Source organism: Aegilops tauschii, chromosome 2, assembly GCF_002575655.3.
Source record: "Aegilops tauschii subsp. strangulata cultivar AL8/78 chromosome 2, Aet v6.0, whole genome shotgun sequence".
NCBI lineage: Eukaryota > Viridiplantae > Streptophyta > Magnoliopsida > Poales > Poaceae > Aegilops > Aegilops tauschii.
In genome coordinates this window covers 516,669,906-516,693,986 of record NC_053036.3, presented here as the reverse complement: position 1 = coordinate 516,693,986, position 24,081 = coordinate 516,669,906, and the positions used below count along the sequence as shown (strand labels likewise).

At 44.7% G+C, this 24,081-nt stretch overlaps 1 protein-coding gene across 1 annotated transcript; it reads right to left on the bottom strand.

Moving 5' to 3' along the window:
* Positions 1-307: 307 nt before the first annotated feature.
* Positions 308-3,132, bottom strand: LOC109739087 (pentatricopeptide repeat-containing protein At5g03800). The gene has a single exon (XM_020298166.3). It carries the CDS (start codon positions 3,069-3,071, stop codon positions 483-485), a length of 2,589 nt encoding a protein of 862 aa, XP_020153755.1. The 5' UTR covers positions 3,072-3,132; the 3' UTR covers positions 308-482.
* Positions 3,133-24,081: the final 20,949 nt, after the last annotated feature.

Below are 24,081 nucleotides of genomic sequence, written 5' to 3'. Positions count from 1 at the left end.
ATGATTTTGTAGGCGGGCATTAGTGCTAACTGTAAGTACACAGTTAGGTCAGGGCAATAGAAGATGCCTACCTCATTGTCTTAATCTTGCTATTTTTTGTGAAGGAGTAACTGCAAACAGGTCAAGAACATAAAGAGTTCTGCCGCAAATTATATTCATATAAATGTGAGGTATCGTGTGCTAACTGCAAACAGCAAATTTTAAGACCACTGAGGAGTAAGTTATCTGTAATGTTAAATTTTCACATTGTTTATGGTACTAGACATTATTCAACTGAGATTTTCTCAAAAACATATTCAACTGAGTGTTTGGAGCAAAAGAAAATACTTTTCTGAATATGATGTCAACTGAACAGCTGTTGGCATGAATGCTTCTGAAGAAACTCATAGCAATGTACAGGACCTCAATACAAGGATATCTTCTATAGATTCTACAGTGCTACAAAGACACTGCAAAGTAGTCAAAATTGGTATGGTACCAGACTATTCTCTACAGGAACAAATCCCTGCCCTAAAAACGTGAAACCCATTCGAGTCTCTGACTGAAATCTCTTTTCCGGTAGCAGCAGAGGCATGCTCCAGAAATGAGTGGCAGTCACCACACATGCGGATGTTCTTCACGACACGGATAATTTTCCCAGAGCCTGCCATTAGGAGGCCATATGTAGCTGCCAGCTTTGCACTGTGGTACATTAGGAAGTGTCTCTTTTGGTATTCCTCGACATCATGTAGGACAAAGGTGGTGTCTGGTTCATACCCGGCCTTAATGCACTCAAGAGTTAGCACGTCCAGACCAGCATAGATGTCCTTGGACTGAGGATGTGATCTATCTCGAGCGAAAAATGAGTGAATAGCATTGTCATAAAATGTCCAGCTCCTTGCTGGAATCTTATGGATACCCTTTTCCCGCATCTCCAGCCTTGTGTTCTCTGAACAATGCCACTTTGCTGATTCAGAGTACAGATTAGATGCCAGAACATATGTGGATGGGTCTTGTGGTTCCAGGGCAAGTAGATGACTCATAGCTCGCCTTCGCAGTGTCATATTGGACTGCTTGCTACAGCTTTCCAGCAAAGATCGCCAAACTAATGCACCAGGCTTGAATGGCATACTAGCTATAAACTGTTCAGCCTCATCAAAATGACCCCAGCAGCCAAGGACGTACACAACTGCTGCAAAGTGTTCCATAGCAGGTTCAGTGTTGTACTTGCTTGACATACAACGAAACAGTTCCATAGATGCATCTGCAGAATCTGAGTCTGTACAACTGCAAGCTGATATGATCAGAAGAAAGGTCACGGAGTCAGGCTTGATGGCTAATCTCTCCATTTGAGACCATATGTCCCATATTTCATCTCCCTGGCGATGGAGAAGATGAGCAGTGATCAGCGCATTCCAAGACACAAGGTCTCGATGAGGCATTCGCTGAAAGAAAGTGACTGCATTTTCCAATTGTCCGCACTTGCCATACATACTGACAATTGCATTACCAACTCCACAAGCACGCAAAAGCCCAGATTTCGCAGCAAGCACATGCATTTGCTTTCCAAGTTCCGTAAAACCCAAAGCACCACAAACTCCAAGAGCAGTAGTCAACAAAAACGCATCAATGAACTGAATATCACTGCTTCTAAACATTTGAAGGAATGTAGAAAGCGCTTTCTCATACTCTCCATCTCTAACGCTAGAAAGCAGTAAAGAGCTCCAAGCAATGTGAAAACTCTCCTGGTGGCGCCAATGCTGAAACAACATACGTGCATCTCCAGACCTACCACACTTGACGCACATGTCTATCAATGCGGCGTCAATCCAAGGACTTGAACCGCAGCCACACTTAATCACAAATGTGTGAACCTGCTCACTCATCTTCCTATCCGCAGCAATAGCACAAGCATTGAGGACACCAGTCATAGTAACGTCTGACATCTCCAACCCATTCTCCAGCATCTGCCTAAATAACCCGAGCCCCTGCAGCCCAGCCTTCCTAGCAAAACTGACTCGCACACCTTCCTTGTTCTGACAAAACCCGGTGAGAACTGCATTATATGTAACAAAATTCCTCTCAGGCATCCGATCAAACACACCCAGAGCCTTGTCAACTAAACCAAATTCCATGTATCCATTGAGTAACCCAGTCCACGAAATTACGTCCTTTACTGGCATCCTCTGAAACACACCAACCACATCCTCGACAGAATCACCATGCTCAGCATAAAATCCAATGAGCGCATTGCCCACACTCAAATCCACCTCCAGCCCGGACTTGAGAGACAGAGCGTGCACCGCTGCCCCCAGAGGCAGGCTGAACCCTTCAGTGGCCGCCGTCAGAAGCGCTGACAGAGAAAACCGGTCGACCGCAACATCGGCCGTCCTCATGTCCCCAAACAGCTCAAACGCCTCCTCGTACCTCCCCAGCTCGACCAGGCCGGACAGCACCGTGTTCCACGAGGACACGTCGCGCTCCTCCATCCCGTCGAACATCCTCAGAGCGTCCTCTAAGCGACCGCACTTGACATACATGCCAAGGAGCGCGTTGGCGACGAGGAGAGAGCCGCCAGAGTACCGTCCCTTGGCGGCGAGCGCGTGGACCTGGGTCCCGAGCCGCGGGTTGCCCCTGCGGATGCAGGCGGTGAGGAGGCCCACCAAAGTGTACTCTGTGGGGGCGAGCCCCGCGAGGCGCATGCTGCGGAAGAGCGCCGCGGCAGCAGATACGGGGGAGCCCAGCCGGGCGTGGCCCGAAATGAGCGCGCTGTAGGAGGCAGCGTCGCGGGTGGTCATTCGGTCGAACACCTCAACCGCGTCGGTGAGGCGGCCCGCGCGGATGTAGCCGCACATGACGGCGTTCGCGAGGCGCGCGGCCGCGCTAGACTTGGCCGCGACCGCGTGCGCTGCGCGGGGGTCGGCCGCGTGGGGGAGGAGGCGAAGGCGGGGTGCGGTGCCATGGGTGGCGGCGGTGGTGGTGGTAGCGGGAGGAGGAGGTGGCGGAGGGGCCGGAAAGGAGAGGCGCGAACGGGGCGGGGGCGGGGGTGCGAGGGGAAGAGGGGCAGGGGAGGATGAGGTGGAAGTGGCCATTCATTTCACGCCAAGGTCGACGGAGCTAAACGTGTATCAGCTTTGACGCTTTGACGTTTTGGCCGATGGAAATCCGACCCGGCTCGCGTCTGCACAAGAGTTGGGTAGATTTGGCCCGCAACAATTGGGCTGGCGGCATGTTCCCTCTTCTCAGTCCGGAACTTGACTCCTCTCTCGCAACAAGCTCTTGCTCCGCTTTATAAATAAAACAATAACATCAAATTATACAGCTAAAGGATATAATATGGTGGGATGGCCCTCTGACACAGCAGATAAAAAAGGGCCAACATAACCGCAACAACTACGTTTCTGATAGAGGCAAAGGTGTCCCGTCTTTCGATGAGATGGTGGTTATCATTTTTGGTGGAGTAGACTTTTACGATCCTACTACGAACGTGTGAAGACGTTGTGCCTTAGCAATCGCTAAACCAACTCCGAGAGGCTATTGACCACCCCGGAGCACGATCAACCTGCCCACGAGAGTCTATTTCCTGCAGGTAAACGAAGAACAAATAAGAAACTGAGATTGCAATCTGGATATTGTGAATATAAGATGAAAGCTTTATTAATGAAAGTGGGAATCTGTGACATCTTGGTCTGGTCGTTGAATACAAACGAAGTACACAAGTTGCAGCTATGGCGAACTTTAATCTAAACAAAACCGAAACTCTAAACGACGCCTTAAGGACTATATATATGAAGGAATAGCGTGGAATTTCGTGACCCCTTGGAGAAGGGGTCTGAAACCAACCCTAACTCGGTTTCCCCACACATACGGACTCTAAAAACAGGCTATACTGAAGTATTTCTAAATTATGGTCTGGCCCAATAATAAGGTGACGTAACACCTATAATAGTCTCTGGATGCAATTTATGAAGTGGCATCTTGTATATTTCACCCAAGCCTTTATGCATTCATTATGGTGGCTTCAAAGTCCTGAAATCATCACTTGAAACACCGTTCTTGTTTCCCTTGCGCATGCCATCATCTTCATGCTTGATCTTACTTTGATGTTCATCCTTCTTGTCCAAGCTAGAGCCTTCATTTGTAAGCAAAATAAATGTATCCAATTTAGGCAACATCATATTCTCAAAAACATTAGAATCATTACTCAGAAACGAAAGTACATGATAATTTAATTGGCGTGCGCAAGCTCTAGTAATTGGTCCAGTATATGTAGCAGTAGGGGTTGTGGGTGTAACAATGGTATTTATGTCCTCATCATCATCTTCTTCTTGAAATGAAGTCATCCTCGATGAAATCACATTTTCCTCACGCAAACAAGGCTTCAAATCTGCAATATTAAAAGTGGGATTAAACCCAAAATCTGCAGGCAGCTTAAGTTTGTATGCATTATCATTTATTTTCTCTAACACCTTAAAAGGACCATCAGCACGTGGCATTGGCTTCGACTTTCGCAAATCAGGAAACCTATCCTTATGCAAATGTAACCAAACAAGGTCTTCAGGTGCAAAGACAACGCGTTTTCTACCCTTATCTCCAACAAGTTTATATTTAGCATTCATGCTCTCAATATATTTTTTATTTAACTCATGCAGTTTTAAGATCAATTCAGCATGTTGTTTAGCATCAAAATTAACCTTCTCCGAAGATGGAAAAGGAAACAAATCAATGGGTGCACGAGGTAGAAAACCATACACAATCTCAAAAGGGCATATCTTAATAGTAGAATGCAGCGAACGATTATAAGCAAATTCAATATGAGGCAAGCATTCTTCCCACACTTTAAGGTTAGCCTTCAAAATAACTCTAAGCATAGTAGACAATATTCTATCGACTACTTTAGTTTGTCATCAGTTTGGGGGGTGACATGTAGTACTAATAAAAAGTTTAGTCCCCAACTTAGCTCATAAACATCTCCAAAATGGCTAAGAAAATTAGTATCGCGATTTGAAACAATTGTATTTGGCACACCATGCAAGAGAATAATTTCACGAAAGAACAAAACAACAACATTAGCAGCAGCATCGCTTTTATGACATGGTATAAAGTGTGCCATTTTCAAGAATTTATCCACGACAACAAATATGCTATCCCTCCCCTTCTTTGTTCGAGGTAAACCTAAAATAAAGTCCATAGATATATCTTCCCAAGGAACACTAGGTACAGGCAAAGGCATATATAAACCATGAGGATTGAGTGGTGACTTAGCTTTTTAACATGTAATGCAGCGAGCAACAAAACGCTCAACATCCCATCTCATCTTTGGCAAAAAAATGTGTAGCAAGTACATCCTCCGTCTTCTTCATGCCAAAGTGTCCCATTAATCCTTCTCCATGTGCCTCCTGCAATAACAAAAGACGAATGGAGCTAGATGGAATGCATAGCTTGTTAGCAGGGAACACAAATCCATCATTAACGACGAACTTGTTCCATGTTCTTCCTTCTTTACAACTCTGCATTACATCTCTAAAATCAGCATCATGCACATATTGATATTTGATGGTCTCCAAACCAAATATTTTAAAGTCAAATTGTGAAAGCATAATACAGCAATGAGACAATGCATCAACAATAATATTTTCTTTACCCTTCTTGTGTTTAATGACATAATGGAAAGTCTCAATGAATTCAACCCATTTAGCATGTCTACGATTCAGTTTGGCTTGACTTTTAATATGTTTCAAAGATTCATGATCAAAATGTATAACAAATACTTTGAGTCATAAATAATGTTGCCATGTTTCTAAAGTTTGAACAAGAGCATATAATTCTTTATCATAAGTAGAATAGTTCAGACTAGGCCAACTCAATTTTTCAGAAAGGTATGCAACAGATTTGCCATCTTGTAATAACACACCTCCTAATACAATTCCACTAAAATCACATTCAAACTCAAAAGTCTTATTAAAATCAGGAAGTTGGAGTAATGGAGCATGTGTCAACTTATCTTTCAATACCGTCAAGGCTTTTCCTGTGCGGTACCCCAAACAAAAGGCACATCTTTCTTTATAAGCTCATTGAGAGGTGCAGCAATGGTGCTGAAATCTTTTACCAAACACCTATAGAAACCAGCAAGGTCGAGAAAATTCCTCACTTGTGTGACCGTTTTGGGCTGCGACCAACTCTCAATAGCTTCAATCTTGGCTCTATCAACTTCAATTCCTTGCGGGGTAACAAAATAGCCAAGAAAAGATACTCAATTGGTGCAAAAGGTGCACTTCTCAAGGTTACGAAACAAACGTTCATCACGTAGAGAAATAAAAACAACACATAAATGTTCCAAATGTTCCTCCAAAGATCTGATATAAATCAATATATCATCAAGTAAACTACCACAAATAGTTCAATGAAAACACGTAAAACTTTGTTCATTAATCTCATGAAAATACTTGGTGCATTAGTTAACAAAAAGGCATGACTAACCACTCATATAATCAAAACTTAGTTTTAAATGATGTTTTCCATTCATCTCCCAATTTCATACGAATTTGATGGTATCCACTACGCACATCAACTTTGGATAATATTGTAGAGCCACTCAATTCATCAAGCATATCATCTAGCCTAGGAATAGGATGATGATAATGAATAATAATATTATTAATGCCTCTATAATCAACACACATATGCAACGTACCATCCTTTTCGGGACTAAAATAACAGGAACAACAGAAGGACTAAGGGATTCACGTATATAACATTTGTCGAGTAGCTCCTGTACTTGACGCATAACCTCTTTTGTCTCCTTAGGATTGGTACGGTATGGTGCACTATTGGGTAGCGATGCACTGGGAATTAAGTCAATTTGATGCTCAATCCCTTGAATAGGTGGTAATCCCGGTGGCACGTTGATGCGGCTTGAAACTGCGTCAGTATTTCCCCAAAGAGGAAGGGATGGTGTAGTATACCTATGGTAGGTATTTCCCTCAGTTATGAAACCAAGGTATCAATCTAGTAGGAAAACCAAGCAACACTATGTAAACGGTACCTGCACACAAAGAACAAATCCTCGCAACCCAGCGCGTAAGAGGGGTTGTCAATCCCTCCTCGGCAAAAAGATAGATTGGTTTGTATAAGTTTGGGTAAACAGATCTTGCAAAAACATAAAATAAATAAATAAATAAAAAGTGCAACAAGGTATTTTTGGGTTTTTAGAATAATAGATCTGAAACAAATGCGAATAAAAATAGATCTGAAAGCAATATGATAAAAGATAGACCCGGGGCGTAGATTTTACTAGTGGCTTCTCTCGAGAAAATACCATACGATGGGCAAACAAATTACTGTTGGGCAATTGATAGAAGATCAAATAATTATGATGATATCCAAGGCAATGATCAATATATAGGCATCACATCCAAGATTAGTAGACCGACTCCTGCCTGCATCTACTACTATTACTCCACACATCGACCGCTATGCGGCATGCATCTAGTGTATTAAGTTCATGGAGAAACAGAGTAATGCAATAAGAACGATGACATGGTGTAGACAAGATCTATTCATGTAGGAATAGACCCCATCTTGTTATCCTTAATAGCAACGATACATGCGTGCCTCGCTGCCCCTTCTGTCACTGGGAGAGGACACCGCAAGATCGAACCCATCACGAAGCGCCTCTTCCCATGGCAAGAAAAAATTGATCTAGATGACCTAACCAAACCAAAGATTCAAAGAAGAAATACGGGGCTATAAATAATCATGCATATAAGAGATCAAAGAAGACTCAAATAATATTCATGGATATAGATCTGATCATAAAGTCAAAGTTCATCGGATCCCAACAAACACACCGCAAAAAGAGTTACATCAAATATATCTCCAAGAGACCATTGCATTGAGAACCAAAAAAGAGAAGAAGCCATCTAGCTACTGCCTACGGACCCTTAGGTCTATGGTGGACTACTCACGCATCATCGGAGAGACACCAATGAGGATGATGAACCCCTCCGTGATGGTGTTAGATTGGATCTCGTGGTTCTGGAACTTGCGGCGGCTGGAATTGTGTTTGTCTGCTCCCCCAAGGTTTATGAAATATTTGGGAATTTATAGGGCAAAGAGGTGGTGCAGGAGACCTCCGTGGGACCCACAACCCACCTGGGTGCGCATGGGATCCTAGGCGCGCCCAGGTGTCTTGTGGTCCCCATGGGGATCCCCTGTGGTGCTTTCTTGGCCCCCAACGTGTCTTCTGGTCCAAAAAAAATCTCCAAAAGGTTTCGCTGCATTTGGACTCCGTTTGGTATTGATATTCTGCGAAGTAAAAATAGTAACTGGCACTCGGCACTATGTCAATAGGTTAGTCCCAAAAAATGATATAAAGTTGCTCTAAAATGATTGTAAAACATGCAAGAATGATAATATAACAGCATGGAACAATAAAAAAATTATAGATACGTTGGAGACTTATCAGCATCCCCAAGCTTAATTCCTGCTCATCCTCGAGTAGGTAAATGATAAAACACAATTTTTTATGTGGAATGTTGCCTAACATGTTCATCACATATTCTTTTGTTTTGTAGCATGGACATTTGGACTTTTAGATGGTTCAAAGCAATAGTCTATATTTGACATGATAACTTCAATACTCAAGCATATAATTAAGCAACCATGTCTTTCAAAATATCAACACAAAAGAAAGTTATCCCTAGCCCATCATGCTCAATCATTAGTCCATTCATGAAACTCACTCAAATATTAGCTACATCCAATGCAGAAGTATGATAATAGTGCTCCCTAGTTGGTGCTTTATAAGAGAAGATGGAGACTCAAATAAAAATAAAAATTGCACAAATTAAATAGATAGGCCCTTCACAGAGGGAAGTAGGGATTTATAGAGGTGCCAGAGCTCAAAGCTTAAATTGAGAGATAAAACATTTTGAGAGTCATGCTTTTCCTGTCAACAAAAACGACCGAGTAGTTCCCAACACTTTCCATACTAGATATATCATAGGCGGTTCCCAAACATAAAATAAAGTTTATTCCTTTTTTCACCATTCTTTCACACTCCACGGCTAGCCGTATCCACGGGTACCGTCCATATCAACACTTTCCAAGGAATTTATTATTTGACAACATAAAGTAAATTCATTTTCCATTTCAGGACAGGGCATCCCTATTACCGCCGTACTCTTGTGCAATGACAAGTGAATAAACACTCATCTTGAGAATAACACATCTAGCATGGAAAATATATTGGCCACCCCCTGCCGCTTCATGAGCGGTGCGGGCACACAAAAAGGAAACTCATTTTGAAAAATAGAGTTGGCACATACAAATTTGCTTAGAACGGCACGGAAATACCGCATATAGATAGGTGTGTGGGACTCATATGGCAAAACTGGGTTTAAAGATTTTGCATGCACAAGTAGTATTTCTACTTAGTGCAAGTGGAGGCTAGCAAAAAGATTAAGAAGCAACCAACCAAGAAACGAAAATTCACATAAGCGAGCATTAAGCATAACTAACACCGAATAATGCACCACAAGTAGGATGTGATTTCATTGCATAACTATTGACTTTCGTGCTTGCATAGAGAATCACAAACCTTAGCACCAATATTCTTACTTAAGCATAATTACTCAACAACATGACTCATATATTACTATCATCATATCTCAAAACTATTACAAAGAATCAAGTTTATTTTGTCCAATGATCTTCATAAAAGTTTTTATTATATCTCTCTTGAATATCTATCACTTTGGGACTAAGTTCATATATTGCAATTGCTTTTGACAAGCTCAAATAAATTTAAGTGAAGAACATGAGCATAAAAATTTCATCTCTCAAAATAATATAAGTGAAGCATGAGAGAATTTCTTCAAAAATTTACCATCTCTCAAATAAATCTAAGTGGAGCATGAGAGTATTTCTTCAAAAATATTAAAGAAAACGAGCTCAAAAAGATATAAGTGAAGCACTAGAGCAATTCCATAGCTCAAAAAATTTAAGTGAAGCATATAGAGCAATTCTAACAAATCATTAATTTTGGCTCTCTCAAATAGGTGTGTCCAGCAAGGATACTTGTGACAAACTAAGAAGCAAAACAATCAAAGACTCATATAATACAAGACGCTCCAAGCAAAACTCATGATATGTCACGAATAAAAATATAGCTCCAAGTAAAATTACCGATGGTCGTTAGAAGAAAGAGGGGATGCCTTCCGGGGCAACCCCAAGCTTAGTTGCTTGGTTCACCTTGAATATTAACTTGGGGTACCATGGGTATCCACAAGCTTTGGCTCTTTTCACTCCTTATTCCTTCATCCATCGTAGTCTCACCCAAAACTTGAAAACTTCAATCACACAAAACTTGACAAAACCTTCGTGAGATCCGTTAGTATAATAAAGCAAATCACTACTTTAAGTATTGTTGCAAACCCATTCATATTTTATTATTGCATTATATCTACTGTATTTCAACTTTACCATGGCTTATACCCCCCAATACAATCCATAGATTTTTCAAAATAAGCACACAATGCAACGAAAACAGAATCTGTCAAAAACAGAACTGTCTGTAGTAATCTGGACTTTGTCCATACTTCTGTAACTCCAAAAATTCTAAACAATTAGGGAAACATAGACAATTTGTACATCAACCTTGTGTAAAAAATTCAGAATTTTATCACGCTTATGTGATTTTACAAAATTCTGCTAGTGGACACAAAAGTTTCTATTTTTCAACAAGATCAAATCAACTATCACCCAACATGATCCCAAAGGCTTTACTTGGCACAAACACTAATTAAAACATAAAAAACACAATCATAATAGTAGCATAATTGTGTGAACACTCATGAACAGAAAGAAAAAGGCAAAAATAAACTTTATTCATTGGGTTGCCTCCCAACAAGTTCTTTCTTTATAGCCATCAAGACAGGCTTGAGATTTTATTGATGGTCAAATGAGAGATAATAATTGAAACACAAAGAGAGCATCATGAAACATATGAAAAACACATTTAAGTCTAACATACTTCCTATGCATAGGAATTTTATAATCAAACAAATTATCCAGACAAGAAACATCTAACATATGCAAAGAAGACGAATAAAACATTGACTATTTCAACATAACGAGAGGTATTCTGGTAACATGAAAATGTCTACAACCATATTTTTCTCTTTCATAATAATTACATGTAGGATCATAATCAAATTCAACAATATAACTATCACATAAAATATTCTCTTCATGATCCACATGCATGCAAAGTTGACACTCTTCCAAAATAGTGGGATTATCATCAAATAAAGTCATGACCTCTCCAAGCCCACTTTTAATAAAAAAAATCATAAGATTGAGCACTCTCCAAATATGTGGGATTATATTTAGCTAAATTTGACACTCTTCCAAACCCACTTTCAATATTATTGCAAACATTATTATCAATATCATATTCATCATGAGGCTTAAATAAATTTTCAAGATCATAAGAATCATTATCACCCCAATCATGATCATTGCAATAAGTAGTGGACATAACAAAACAAGCATCCCCAAGCTTAGGGTTTTGCATATCACTAACACAATTAACATTAATAGAATTTATAATAACATCATTGCAATCATGCTTTTCATTCAAGGAGCTATCATGAATCACTTTATCAATTTCTTCGTTCAACACTTCATCACAATTTTTGGATTCATGAATCTCAAGCGGAACTTCATAAAGATAATCTAGTGAACTCAATTCACTATCAATTGGTTCATCGTAATCGGATCTTTTGAAAAGATTAGCAAGTTGATGAGGATCCATATCAATAGATTTTTAGCAAGCAAAGATGCAAGCAAATAGAAGGCACATGGTAACACAAGTAGAGATAGCAAACAAGAGATCTAACGAGAAAAAGGCAAACGAAAAAGAAGGCGAATAAAACGGCAAATTTTTTGTGAAGTGGGGGAGATGAAAACGAGAGGCAAATGGCAAATAATGTAAATTGCAAGGAGTTGAGATTTGGGATTAGGAACCTGATAGATGTTGATGATGTCTCCCCGATAATGGCCCTAGAAATTGGCAAGTTGACGGGAGACTATCATGACTTGATCTTCCCCGGCAACGGCGCCAAAAATTCCTTTTGATGCGGCTTGAAACTACGCTGGAATTTCCTCGCAACCCAACGCATAAGAGGGATTGTCAATTCCTCCTCGGTAAAAATATAGATTGGTTTGTATAAGTTTGGGTAAGTAGATCTTGCAAAAACACACAGAAAATGCAGCAATGTATTTTTCGGATTTTAGAATAATAGATCTGAAAACAAATATGAATAAAAATAGATTTGTAAGCAATATGATAAAAGATAGACCCGGGCCCGTAGATTTCACTAGTGGCTTCTGTCGAGAAAATAGCATATGGTGGGTAAATAAATTATTGTTGGGCAATTGATAGAAGATCGTATAATTATGACGATATCCAAGGCAATGATCAATATATAGGCATCACGTCCAAGATTAGCAGACCGACTCCTGCCTACATCTTCTACTATTACTCCACACATCGACCGCTATCCAACATGCATCTAGTGTATTAAGTTCATGGAAAAAGGGAGTAATGCAATAAGAACGATGCTAGTTCTTGAGCTTGCGTTTGTTTTTCCCTTGAAGAGGAAAGGGTGATGCAGCAAAGTACGGTAAGTATTTCCCTCAGCTTTTGAGAACCAAGGTATCAATCCAGTAGGAGACAATGCTCAAGTCGCCGAATACCTGCACAAACAAACACCAACTTGCACCCAACGCGACAAAGGGGTTGTCAATCCCTTTATGGTTATTTGCAAAGTGAGATCTAATAGATATGGATAAACGACAAAGTAATATTTTTGGTATTTTTGGTTTATGGAACGGAAAGTCAAAGATTGAAAAGGAAGTAAATAGGAAACTAAAATTATAGATCGGAAACTTATATGATGGAAAATATACCCCGGGGCCTTAAGATTTCACTAGAGGCTTCTCTCAAGATAGAAAATATTACGGTGGGTGAATGAATTACTGCCGAGCAATTGATTGTAAAGCGCAAAGTTATGACGATATCTAAGGCAGTGATCATGAATATAGGCATCACATCTGTATCAAGTAGACCGACTCCTGCCTGCATCTACTACTATTACTCCACACATCGACCGACTCCTGCTTGCATCTAGAGTATTAAGTTCATAGAACAGAGTAACGCATTAAGTAAGATGACATGATGTAGCGGGATAGACTCAAGCAATATGATGAAAACCTCATCTTGTTATCCTCGATCGCAACAATACAATACGTGTCGGTTACCCTTCTGTCACTAGGATCGAGCACCGCAAGATTGAACCCAAAGCTAAGCACTTCTCCCATTGCAAGAAAAAACAATCTAGTTGGCCAAACCAAATCGATAGTTCGAAGAGACTTGCAAAGATATCAAATCATGCATATAAGAATTCATAGAAGATTCAAATAATATTCATAGATAAGCTGATCATAAATCCACAATTCATCGGATCTCGGCAAACACACCGCAAAAGAGTATTACATCGGATAGATCTCCAAGAACATAGAGGAGAACATGGTATTGAGAATCAAAGAGAGAGAATAAGCCATCTAGCTACTAGCTATGGACCCGTAGGTCTATGGTAAACTACTCACGCTTCATCGGAGAGGCAATGGTGTTGATGTAGAAGCCCTCCGTGATCGAATCCCCCTCAGGCAGGACACCGGAAAAGGCCCCTGATATGTCTCTGTCGTATCTATAATTTTTTGATTGTTTCATGCCAATATTATACAACTTTCACATATTTTTGGCAACTTTTTATATGATTTATTGGACTAACCTATTGATCCAGTGCCCAGTGCCAGTTCCTGTTTTTTGCATGTTTTTTGTATCGCAGAAAACCCATATCAAACGAAGTCCAAATGCAATAAAATTTTACGGAGAATTATTTTGGAATATATGTGATTTTTGGGAGTTGGAATCACCACAAATGGAGGCCCACACAACCCACAAGACACCAGGGCGCGCCAGAGGCCCCTGGCGCATGGTGGTGGGTTGTGCCCTCCTCGAATGTTGGTTGGTGCTCTACTTTGGGCGCAAGGAAGCTTATATCTGGAAAAAATACCATGTTAAAATCTCAGCGCAATCGGAGTTATGGATCTCCCGAAATATAAGAAACGGTTTTCGGCCAGATCAGGGGAACGCGAAACAGAAGAGAACAGAGAGGAAGATCCAATCCCGGAGGGGCTCCCGCCCCTCCGCCGCCATGGAGACCAAGGACCAGAGGAGGAACTCTCCTCCCATCTAGGGGGGAGGCCAAGGAAGAAGAAGAAGGAGGGGGGCTCTCTCCCCCTCATTTCCGGTGGCGCCGGAGTGCCGCCGGGGCAAGGATCGGGACGGTGATCTACATCAACAATCTTGCTACCGTCATCACCAACTCTCTCCCCCTCTATGCAGCGGTGTAACACCTCTTCTCCCCGCTGTAATCTCTACTTAAACATGGTGCTCAACTCCATATATTATTTCCCAATGATCTATGGTTATCCTATGATGTTTGAGTAGATCCGTTTTGTCCCGTGGGTTAGTCGTGATCTTGGTTGGTATGATTGTATATTTTATTTATGGTGCTGTCCTACGGTGCCCTCTATCTCGTGCAAACGTGAGGGCCCCCCACTGTAGGGTGTTGCAATATGTTCATGGTTCGCTTATGGTGGGTTGCGAGAGTGCCAGAAGCTTAAACCCAAGTAAGTGGGGTATGACGTATGGGAGTAAAGAGGACTTGATACTTAATGCTATGGTTGGGTTTCGCGACCTTAATGATCTTTAGTAGTTGCGGATGCTTGCTAGAGTTCCAATCATAAGTGCATATGATCCAAGTAGAGAAAGTATGTTAGCTCATGCCTCTCCCTCATATAAAATTAGAAGAATGATTACCGGTACTTGTATTCAATTACCTAGGGACAAATAACTTTCTTGTTGACACAAACACTTTTACTAAACACCTAACTTTTATTATCTTGCAAAGTACTTCTAGTTTTATTCTTGCAAAGTAGTTCTAGCATCATTCCTACAAACTAGTTTCATACTTGTTTTCGGTAAAGCAGACGTCAAGTGTGCGTAGAGTTGTATCGGTGGTCGATAGAACTTGAGGGAATATTTGTTCTACCTTTAGCTCCTCATTGGGTTCGACACTCTTATTTATCGAGAAAGGCTACAAACGATCCCCTATACTTGTGGGTTATCAGCCCCTAGATGGGATCTCACGGGTACAGAAGGTTGCGGCAGTGAAAAAGTGTTTTCGTGCCTCTCCTGGTAGATTTTGGGATATTTGAGAATATATAGGAGGAAGAAATAGGTCGGTGGAGTCACGAGGGGCCCACAAGGGTGGGGGGCGCACCTTCCGACCTTGTATCCACCTCGTGGCTTCCCTGACGTGTATTCCAAGTCCTCTGGATGTCTTCTGGTCCAAGAAAAATCATCGCGAAGGTTTCATTCCGTTTGGACTCCGTTTGGTATTCCTTTTCTGCGAAACTCTAAAACAAGGAAAAAACAGAAACTGGCACTGGGCTCTAGGTTAATAGGTTAGTCCCAAAAATAATATAAATAGGATATTAATGCATATAAAACATCCAAAATAGATAATATAATAGCATGGAACAATCAAAAATTATAGATACGTTGGAGACGTATCAAACGATAACATGATATAGACAAGATCTATTCATGTAGGAATAGACTCCATCTTGTTATCATTAATAGCAATCATACACTCGTGCCTCATTGCCCCTTCTGTCACTGGGAGAGGACACCGTGAGATCGAACCCATCACAAAGCACCTCTTCCCATGGCAAGAAAAATCGATCTAGTCGGCCTAACTAAACCAAAGATTCGAAGAAGAAATACGAGGCTATAAATAATCATGCATAAAAGAGATCAAAGAAGACTCAAATAATATTCATGGATATAGATCTGATCATAAACTCAAAGTTCATTAGATCCCAACAAACACACCACAAAAAGAGTTACATCAAATAGATATCCAAGAGACTATTGTATTGAGAATCAAAAAAAAGAGAAGAAGCCATCTAGCTACTGCCTACGGACCCTTAGGTCTATGGTGGACTACTCATGCATCATAGGAGAAGCACCAATGAGGATGATGAACCCCTCTGTGATGGTGTTAGATTGGATCTCGTGGTTCTGGAACTTGAGGCGGCTGGAATTCTGTTTCTCTGCTCCCCTAGGGTTCCTGGAATATTTGGAAATTTATAGGGCGAAGAGGCGATGCAGGAAACTTCCGTGGGGCCCATGATGCGTCTCCAATGTATCTATAATTTTTTATTGTTCCGTGCTGTTATATTATCATTCTTGGATGTTTTACAATCATTTTATAGCAACTTTATATCATTTTTTGGGACTAACCTATTGGCATAGTACCCAGTGCCAGTTACTGTTTTTGCTTGTTTTTTACTTCGTAGAAAATCAATACCAAACGGAGTCCAAACGCGGCAAAACTTTTTGGAGATTTTTTCTGGACTAGAAGACACGAGTTGGGCCAAGGAAGTACCAGAGGGGGGCTCCGAGGGGAGCACAACCAACCTGGGCACGCCTGGGGGCCCAGGCGCGCCCTGGTGGGTTGTGCCCACCTCGGTCGCCTCTTGCACCGCCTCTTTGCCCTATAAATACCCCGAAAATCCAAAAAACCTAGGCAAGTCGACAAAACACAATTCCAGCCTCTGCAAGTTCTAGAAACCACAGATCCAATCTAGACACCATTGAAGGAAATATGCCCTATAGGCAATAATAAAGTTATTATTTATTTCCTTATTTCATGATAAATGTTTATTATTCATGCTAGAATTGTATTAACCGGAAACATAATACATGTGTGAATACATAGACAAACAGAGTATCACTAGTATGCCTCTACTTGACTAGCTCATTGATCAAAGATGGTTATGTTTCCTAACAATAGACATGAGTTGTCATTTGATAAACGGGATCACATCATTAGGAGAATGATGTGATTGACTTGACCCATTCCATTAGCTTAGCACTTGATCGTTTTAGTTTATTGCTATTGCTTTCTTCATGACTTATACATGTTCCTATGACTATGAGATTATGCAACTCCCGATTACCGGAGGAACACTTGGTGTGCTACCAAACGTCACAACGTAACTGGGTGATTATAAAGGTGCTCTACAGGTGTCTCCGATGGTACTTGTTGAGTTGGCATAGATCGAGATTAGGATTTGTCACTCCGATTGTCGGAGAGGTATCTGGGCCCTCTCGGTAATGCACATCACTATAAGCCTTGCAAGCAATGCAACTAATGAGTTAGTTGCGGGATGATGTATTACGGAACGAGCAAAGAGACTTGCCGGTGACGAGATTGAGCTAGGTATTGAGATACCGACGATCGAATCTCGGGCAAGTAACATACCGATGACAAAGGGAACAACGTATGTTGTTATGCGGTTTGACCGATAAAGATCTTCGTAGAATATGTAGGAACCAATATGAGCATCCAGGTTCCGCTATTGGTTATTGACTGGAGACGTGTCTCGGTCATGTCTACATAGTTCTCGATCCCGTAGGGTCCGCACGCTTAACGTTCGGTGACGATCGTTATTATGAGTTTATGTGTTTTGATGTAACGAAGGTAGTTCGAAGTCCCGGATATGATCACGGACATGACGAGGAGTCTCAAAATGGTCGAGACATAAAGATCGATATATTGGACGACTATATTTGGACATCGGAATGGTTCCGAGTGAGATCGGGAATATACCGGAGTACCGGGAGGTTACCGGAACCCCCTGGGAGGTATATGGGCCTTAGTGGAAAGGAGGGGAAAGGAGCAAAGGAGGGGGCGCGCCCCCCCAAGCCCGATCCGAATTGGGAGGGGGCCCGCCCCCCTTTCCTTCCTCCCTCCTTCCCCTTCCTTCCCTCTCGTACTCCAACTTGGGAAGGGGGAATCCTACTCCCACCGGGAGTAGGACCCCCCCTTGGGCGCGCCTAGAGAGGGCCGGCCCTCCCCTCCTCCACTCCTTTATATACGGGGGAGGGGGGCACCTCATAGACACACAAGTTGACCAGTTGATCTTTTAGCCGTGTGCGGTGCCCCCCTCCACCATAATCCACCTCGGTCATATCGTAGCCACTACAAAAAAAGACACATCCGTGACATTTTGGGCCGAACGGAATTTTTTTCTGTCATACTTATGACACTTCTATGACGGTAATTGTGACAAAACACGGTATCATCATAGATGTGGTGGGGTCCTACTTCTATGACAAAAAATCATGACAGAAAATGGGCTTTTCGTCCTGGGCGGGCCGGAGACGCAGCTGCATGACATTCTTTGGGCCGTCCATGATGGAAAAAACCGTGGTAGAAGCGAGGGTGAGGAAAATATCGGGGTGTTCCCGGTTATGTTCGGTGGTCGGGGCCGAGCGATGCGCGTTTCTCTCATAGACACATGCGCGTGGGTGCGAGGCGTTGGGCTCTAACTGAACCCGAGCGAGGCGTTGGGCTCTAACTGAACCCGAGCGATTGCACTGCAGGCTACGCGTTACTGAACCCGAGCGATCGATCGATGGCTGTTAACTGAACCCGATCGAGCGATTCCTTCGCTACTGCTGCTAACTGAAGCCGATCGGTGCTGCCTCTGGATGAACAGTGAGCGTTGCGGGGGGGGGGGGTTGGATGAATAGTTCCCGGTGGGGGTGGATGAACAGGACCCGTGGCGTTGCCTCTGGATGAATAGTGAGCGTTGCTGGGGGGTTTGGATGAACAGTTCTCGGTGGGGGTGGATGAATAGGACCCCGATCGTTCGAGCCGGTTGGGGCTGGATGAACAGGACCCCGTGGAGGGCAGGATGAACAGGACCACCCCGTGGAGGGCAGGATGAACAGTAGATGGTGGAGGGCAGGATGAACAGTAGCCCGTGGAGGGGTGGTTGAATAGGAGCCCGTGGAGAGGGCTGGTTGAACAGTAGCCGATGGAGTAGCGCGCGGTGGAGGCTGGATGAACAGGAGCCCGTGGATGAACAGTCGCAGGTGGAGGCTGGAGGAGGTCGACGGTGGATGAACAGTAGCCCGTGGAGGCTAAAGGGGTCGACGGTGGAGATGAACAGTATCCCGTGGAGTCCAGTTTTGCGGTACGCCACACCCCGCCCGATGAACAGGACCCCCGTTTCGACCGTAGCGCTCCAACACAAGTCCGTTTCCTCCGTTTTGCGGTACGCCGCACCCCTCCCGATCAACAGGACCCCCGTTTCGACCGTAGGAGGTCCGTTTCCTCCGTTTTGCGGTACGCCAGACCCCTCCCGATGAACAGGATCCCGTTTCGAACGTGGCCGGTCGAACACAAGGCCGTTTCCTCCGTTCTGCGGTACGCCAGGCCTCGGTTCCATCGGCTATTCCGTCCAAGCCCTCCCGATGAACACGACGACGCATTCCGTTCTGACCCAGCCGGTTGGCTCCCCATGAACACGACGACGACGTTGTTTCTCCGTTCTGACCCAGCCATGTACACGATCCCTGGCCGTACGTATGCGCGAGTAGGCGTTCGAGACCCTACTCGTATGTACGTACGTGGCCGTATTTTCTTTCTTACACACTGGCCACTGTACGTACGTGTACATGCTACGTGCGCGCCTCTACTACGACACGTGCGCGCCTCTACATCGACCAGTATGTACGTACACATTCGCGACTAGAATGACAACGCTACGTACGCTTCGACCAGGTGGGTCCCGACTGTTAGGCACTTCCTTGCCTGCGAAAATGTAGCTGGTGGGTCCCAGCAGTCAGGGGGGCGAATCATTTTTTTTGCCCGGACGCACTTCCTTGCATGCGAAGATGTAGCTGGTGGGTCCCAGCAGTCAGGGGGAAACGTTTTTTTCACGAAATACGGTGGCCTGTCCGGTGGGTCCCCGCTGTCAGGTGGAGGAATAATTATTTTGCGCGTAATAAGGAGGCACTTCCTTGCTCCGGCCGTGGACCCCGAGGGAGTCCTGGATTAGGGGGTCCTCGGACAGCCGGACTATATACTTTGGCCGGACTGTTGGACTATGAAGATACAAGATTGAAGACTTCGTCCCGTGTCCGGATGGGACTCTCCTTTGCGTGGAAGGAAAGCTTGGCAATATGGATATATAGATCTCCTCCCTTATAACCGACTCTGTGTAACCCTAGCCCCCTCCGGTGTTTATATAAACCGGAGGATTTAGTCCGTAGGACAACAACAATCATAACCATAGGCTAGCTTCTAGGGTTTAGCCTCTACGATCTCGTGGTAGATCAACTCTTGTAATACTCATATCATCAAGATCAATCAAGCAGGAAGTAGGGTATTACCTCCATCGAGAGGGCCAGAACCTGGGTAAACATTGTGTCCCCCGCCTCCTGTTACCATCCGCCTTAGATGCACAGTTCGGGACCCCCTACCCGAGATTCGTCGGTTTTGACACCGACATTGGTGCTTTCATTGAGAGTTCCACCGTGCCGTCGCGATAAAGGCTTGATGGCTCCTTCGATCATCAACAACGATGTGATCCAGGGCGAGGCTTTCCTCCCCGGACAGATCTTCGTATTTGGCGGCTTCGTACTGCGGGCCAACTCACTTGGCCATATGGAGCAGATCGAGAGCTACGCCCCTGGCCATCAGGTCAGGTTTGGAAACTTGAACTATACTACCGACATCCGCGGAGACTTGATCTTCAACAGATTCGAGCCCATGTCAGGTGCGCCGCATAGTCACGACGAGCAGGACTTAGCTCTGCCATCGGGCAGTGTTCGGGAGATCGCACCTACAGCTACTCCGGCCCTCAATCTGGAGCAGATCGTGCCGTCCAAGGACAGGTGGATAGACCCCGCCCCGGAGGCCGCGCACGCAGCGACGATAGAGCCGAATACTGACTTCACCTCCTATGAGACCCGTGTTGCCGGACACTTGGATTCGTCCCCGGTCACGGGCTCCAAACCGCCTGCATCCGTGCCTATCGAATCTGGTTGGGCACCGATCATGGAGTTTTCCTCCGCGGATATCTTTCAGCACTCACCACTGGGTGACGTGCTAAACTCATTAAGGTCTCTCTCCTTGTCAGGAGACCCTTGGCCGAACTATGTCCGGCCGGAGTGGGATGCGGACGACGAAGAAATTCGCTCCCCACCCACCACCCACTTAGTAGCCACTGTCAACGATTTAACCGACATGCTCGATTTCGGCTCCGAAGACATCGAAGGTATGGAGGACGATGCAGGAGACGAACAGGAACCACCACCCACAGGGCGCTGGACCGCCACCTCATCATATGATATATACATGGTGGACACCCCCAAAGAAGGCGATGGCGATAAGGCAACGGAGGATAATCCCTCCAAGAAGCAATCCAAGCACCGGCGTCAGCGGCGCCGCTCTAAGTCCCGCCATAGCAAAAGCAGCGATACCGGCACAAGAGACAATAACGCTCCGGATAGTGCCGAAAATGAAGACAATCCCCTCCAGCCAGGCCTCGAGCGGGAGGATGGACAAGCTAGCCCTCAGGAACAGGCAGCAGACGGAGAATTAGAGGATGACAATTACATGCCTCTCTCCAAAGACGAGGTGAGCCTCGGCGACGAAGAATTTATCGTGCCTGAGGATCCCGTCGAGCAGGAGCGCTTCAAGCGGCGGCTTACAGCCACAGCAAATAGCCTGAAGAAAAAGCAACAACAGCTTCGAGCTGATCAAGACCTGCTAGCGGATAGATGGACTGAGGTCCTGGCGGTCGAGGAATATGAACTCGAGCGCCCAACCAAGAGTTACCCAAAGCGCAGGTTGCTACCCCAACTTGAGGAGGAGGCATTAAACCCCACACTAGCAGCGTATGATGCGGCTGATCGGCCACCCTGTGGCCGAGACAGAACGGCATATCAACCCTAAGTACAACCCGCACCCCGTCGCCAGTCAAACAAAAACACCAAGGCCCGGGGCAACACGCAGGACCTGCGACATGTATTGGAAAACAAAGCAGGACATACAATATCGATCTATAGATCACGGGGGCGTGCCCTAACGCGTGATGATGATCGTCACGCCGGATATACTAAAAGCAAATCCGGTCGGGCTGAATACAGCAGACAAGACTCGTAAGAACTGCGTCGCGACATAGCCCGGCACAGAGGTGCCGCACACCCCCTATGCTTCACTGACGAAGTAATGGATCACGAATTCCCAGAGGGATTTAAACCCGTGAACATTGAATCATATGACGGTACAACAGACCCCGCGGTATGGATTGAAGATTTCCTCCTCCACATCCACATGGCCCGCGGCGACGATCTACATGCCATCAAGTACCTCCCACTAAAACTCAAAGGACCGGCTCGGCATTGGTTGAATAGCTTGCTAGAAAACTCCATTTGCAGTTGGGAGAATCTGGAAGACGCATTCCTTGACAACTTCCAGGGCACTTATGTGCGACCACCAGATGTGATGACTTGAGTCACATAACCCAGCAGCCAGGGGAATCGTCCAGGAAATTCTGGACCCGGTTCCTAACTAAAAAGAACCAAATTGTCGACTGTCCAGATGCAGAGGCCTTAGCGGCATTTAAGCATAACGTCCGTGACGAGTGGCTCGCCCGGCACCTCGTCCAAGAGAAGCCAAAGTCTATGGCAGCCCTCACGACACTCATGACCCGGTTTTGCGCGGGCGAGGACAGCTGGCTGGCTCGCAGCAACAACACGTCAAGAAATCCTGGCGATTCAGATGCCAAAGATAGCAACGGCAGAGCATGTCGCAACAGACACAAGCGCCGCAACAACAGCGACAACGCCGCAGACACGGCTGTCAATGCCGGATTCAGTGGCTCTAAATCCGGTCAGCGGAAAAAGCCGTTCAAAAGAAACAATCCTGGCCCGTCCAGTTTGGACAACATACTCGATCGCTCGTGTAAAATTCACGGCACTCCTGATAAGCCAGCCAATCACACCAACAGAGACTGCTGGGTGTTCATGCAGGCCGGCAAGTTAAATGCCGAAAACAAGGAAAAGGGGCTGCATAGCGACGACGAAGCAGAGCCCCAGCCGCCGAACACAGGAGGACAGAAGAAGTTTCCTCCACAAGTGAAAACGGTGAACATGATATACGCAACCCATATTCCCAAGCGGGAACGGAAGCGTGCACTAAGGGACGTCTATGCGATGGAGCCAGTCGCCCCAAAGTTCAACCCAAGGTCCTCTTGTCCGATCACTTTCGATCGTAGGGACCATCCCACTAGTATCCGTCATGGTGGTTCTGCCGCATTGGTCCTTGATCCCATCATTGACGGATTTCACCTCACTCGAGTCCTTATGGACGGTGGCAGCAGCCTGAACCTGCTCTATCAGGATACAATGCGCAAAATGGGTATAGACCCCTCAAGGATCAAACCCACAAAAACCACCTTCAAAGGTGTCATACCAGGTGTAGAGGCCTGTTGCATGGGCTCAATCACACTGGAAGTGGTCTTCGGATCTCCGGACAACTTCCGAAGCAAGGAATTAATCTTCGATATCGTCCCCTTCCGTAGTGGCTATCACGCACTACTCGGATGAACCACATTTGCTAGATTCAATGCGGTACCGCATTATGCGTACCTCAAGCTGAAAATGCCTGGACCTCGCGGGGTTATAACAGTTAATGGAAACACAGAACGCTCGCTCCGCACAGAGGAGCACACTGCGGCCCTCGCAGCGGAAGTACAAAGCAGCCTTCTGAGGACAACCGCTAATCCGGCGAAGAAGCCACTGGAAACCTTCAAGAGAATCCGGAGTACCCTGCAACAAGATCGCCAGGCACGTTCAGAGCTCGCCTAGCAATTCGGCCTCCGTCCTAGTCCCAGTCAAGCGGCTAAATTTGTGCCGCGCGTACATAATTACGCACTAAAGATACCATGGGCAAAGGCGGAGGCAAGGCCAACAATGTGGCTCAACCGCCTCAGGGCCCGTACATCTTCATCATTTTCTCTCTTTCAGGACCCTACTCTCTGGAAGCTCTTTTCGACAGCCTGATCATTGGACCCATTACGGGAAGGAAATACCAAGGAAGC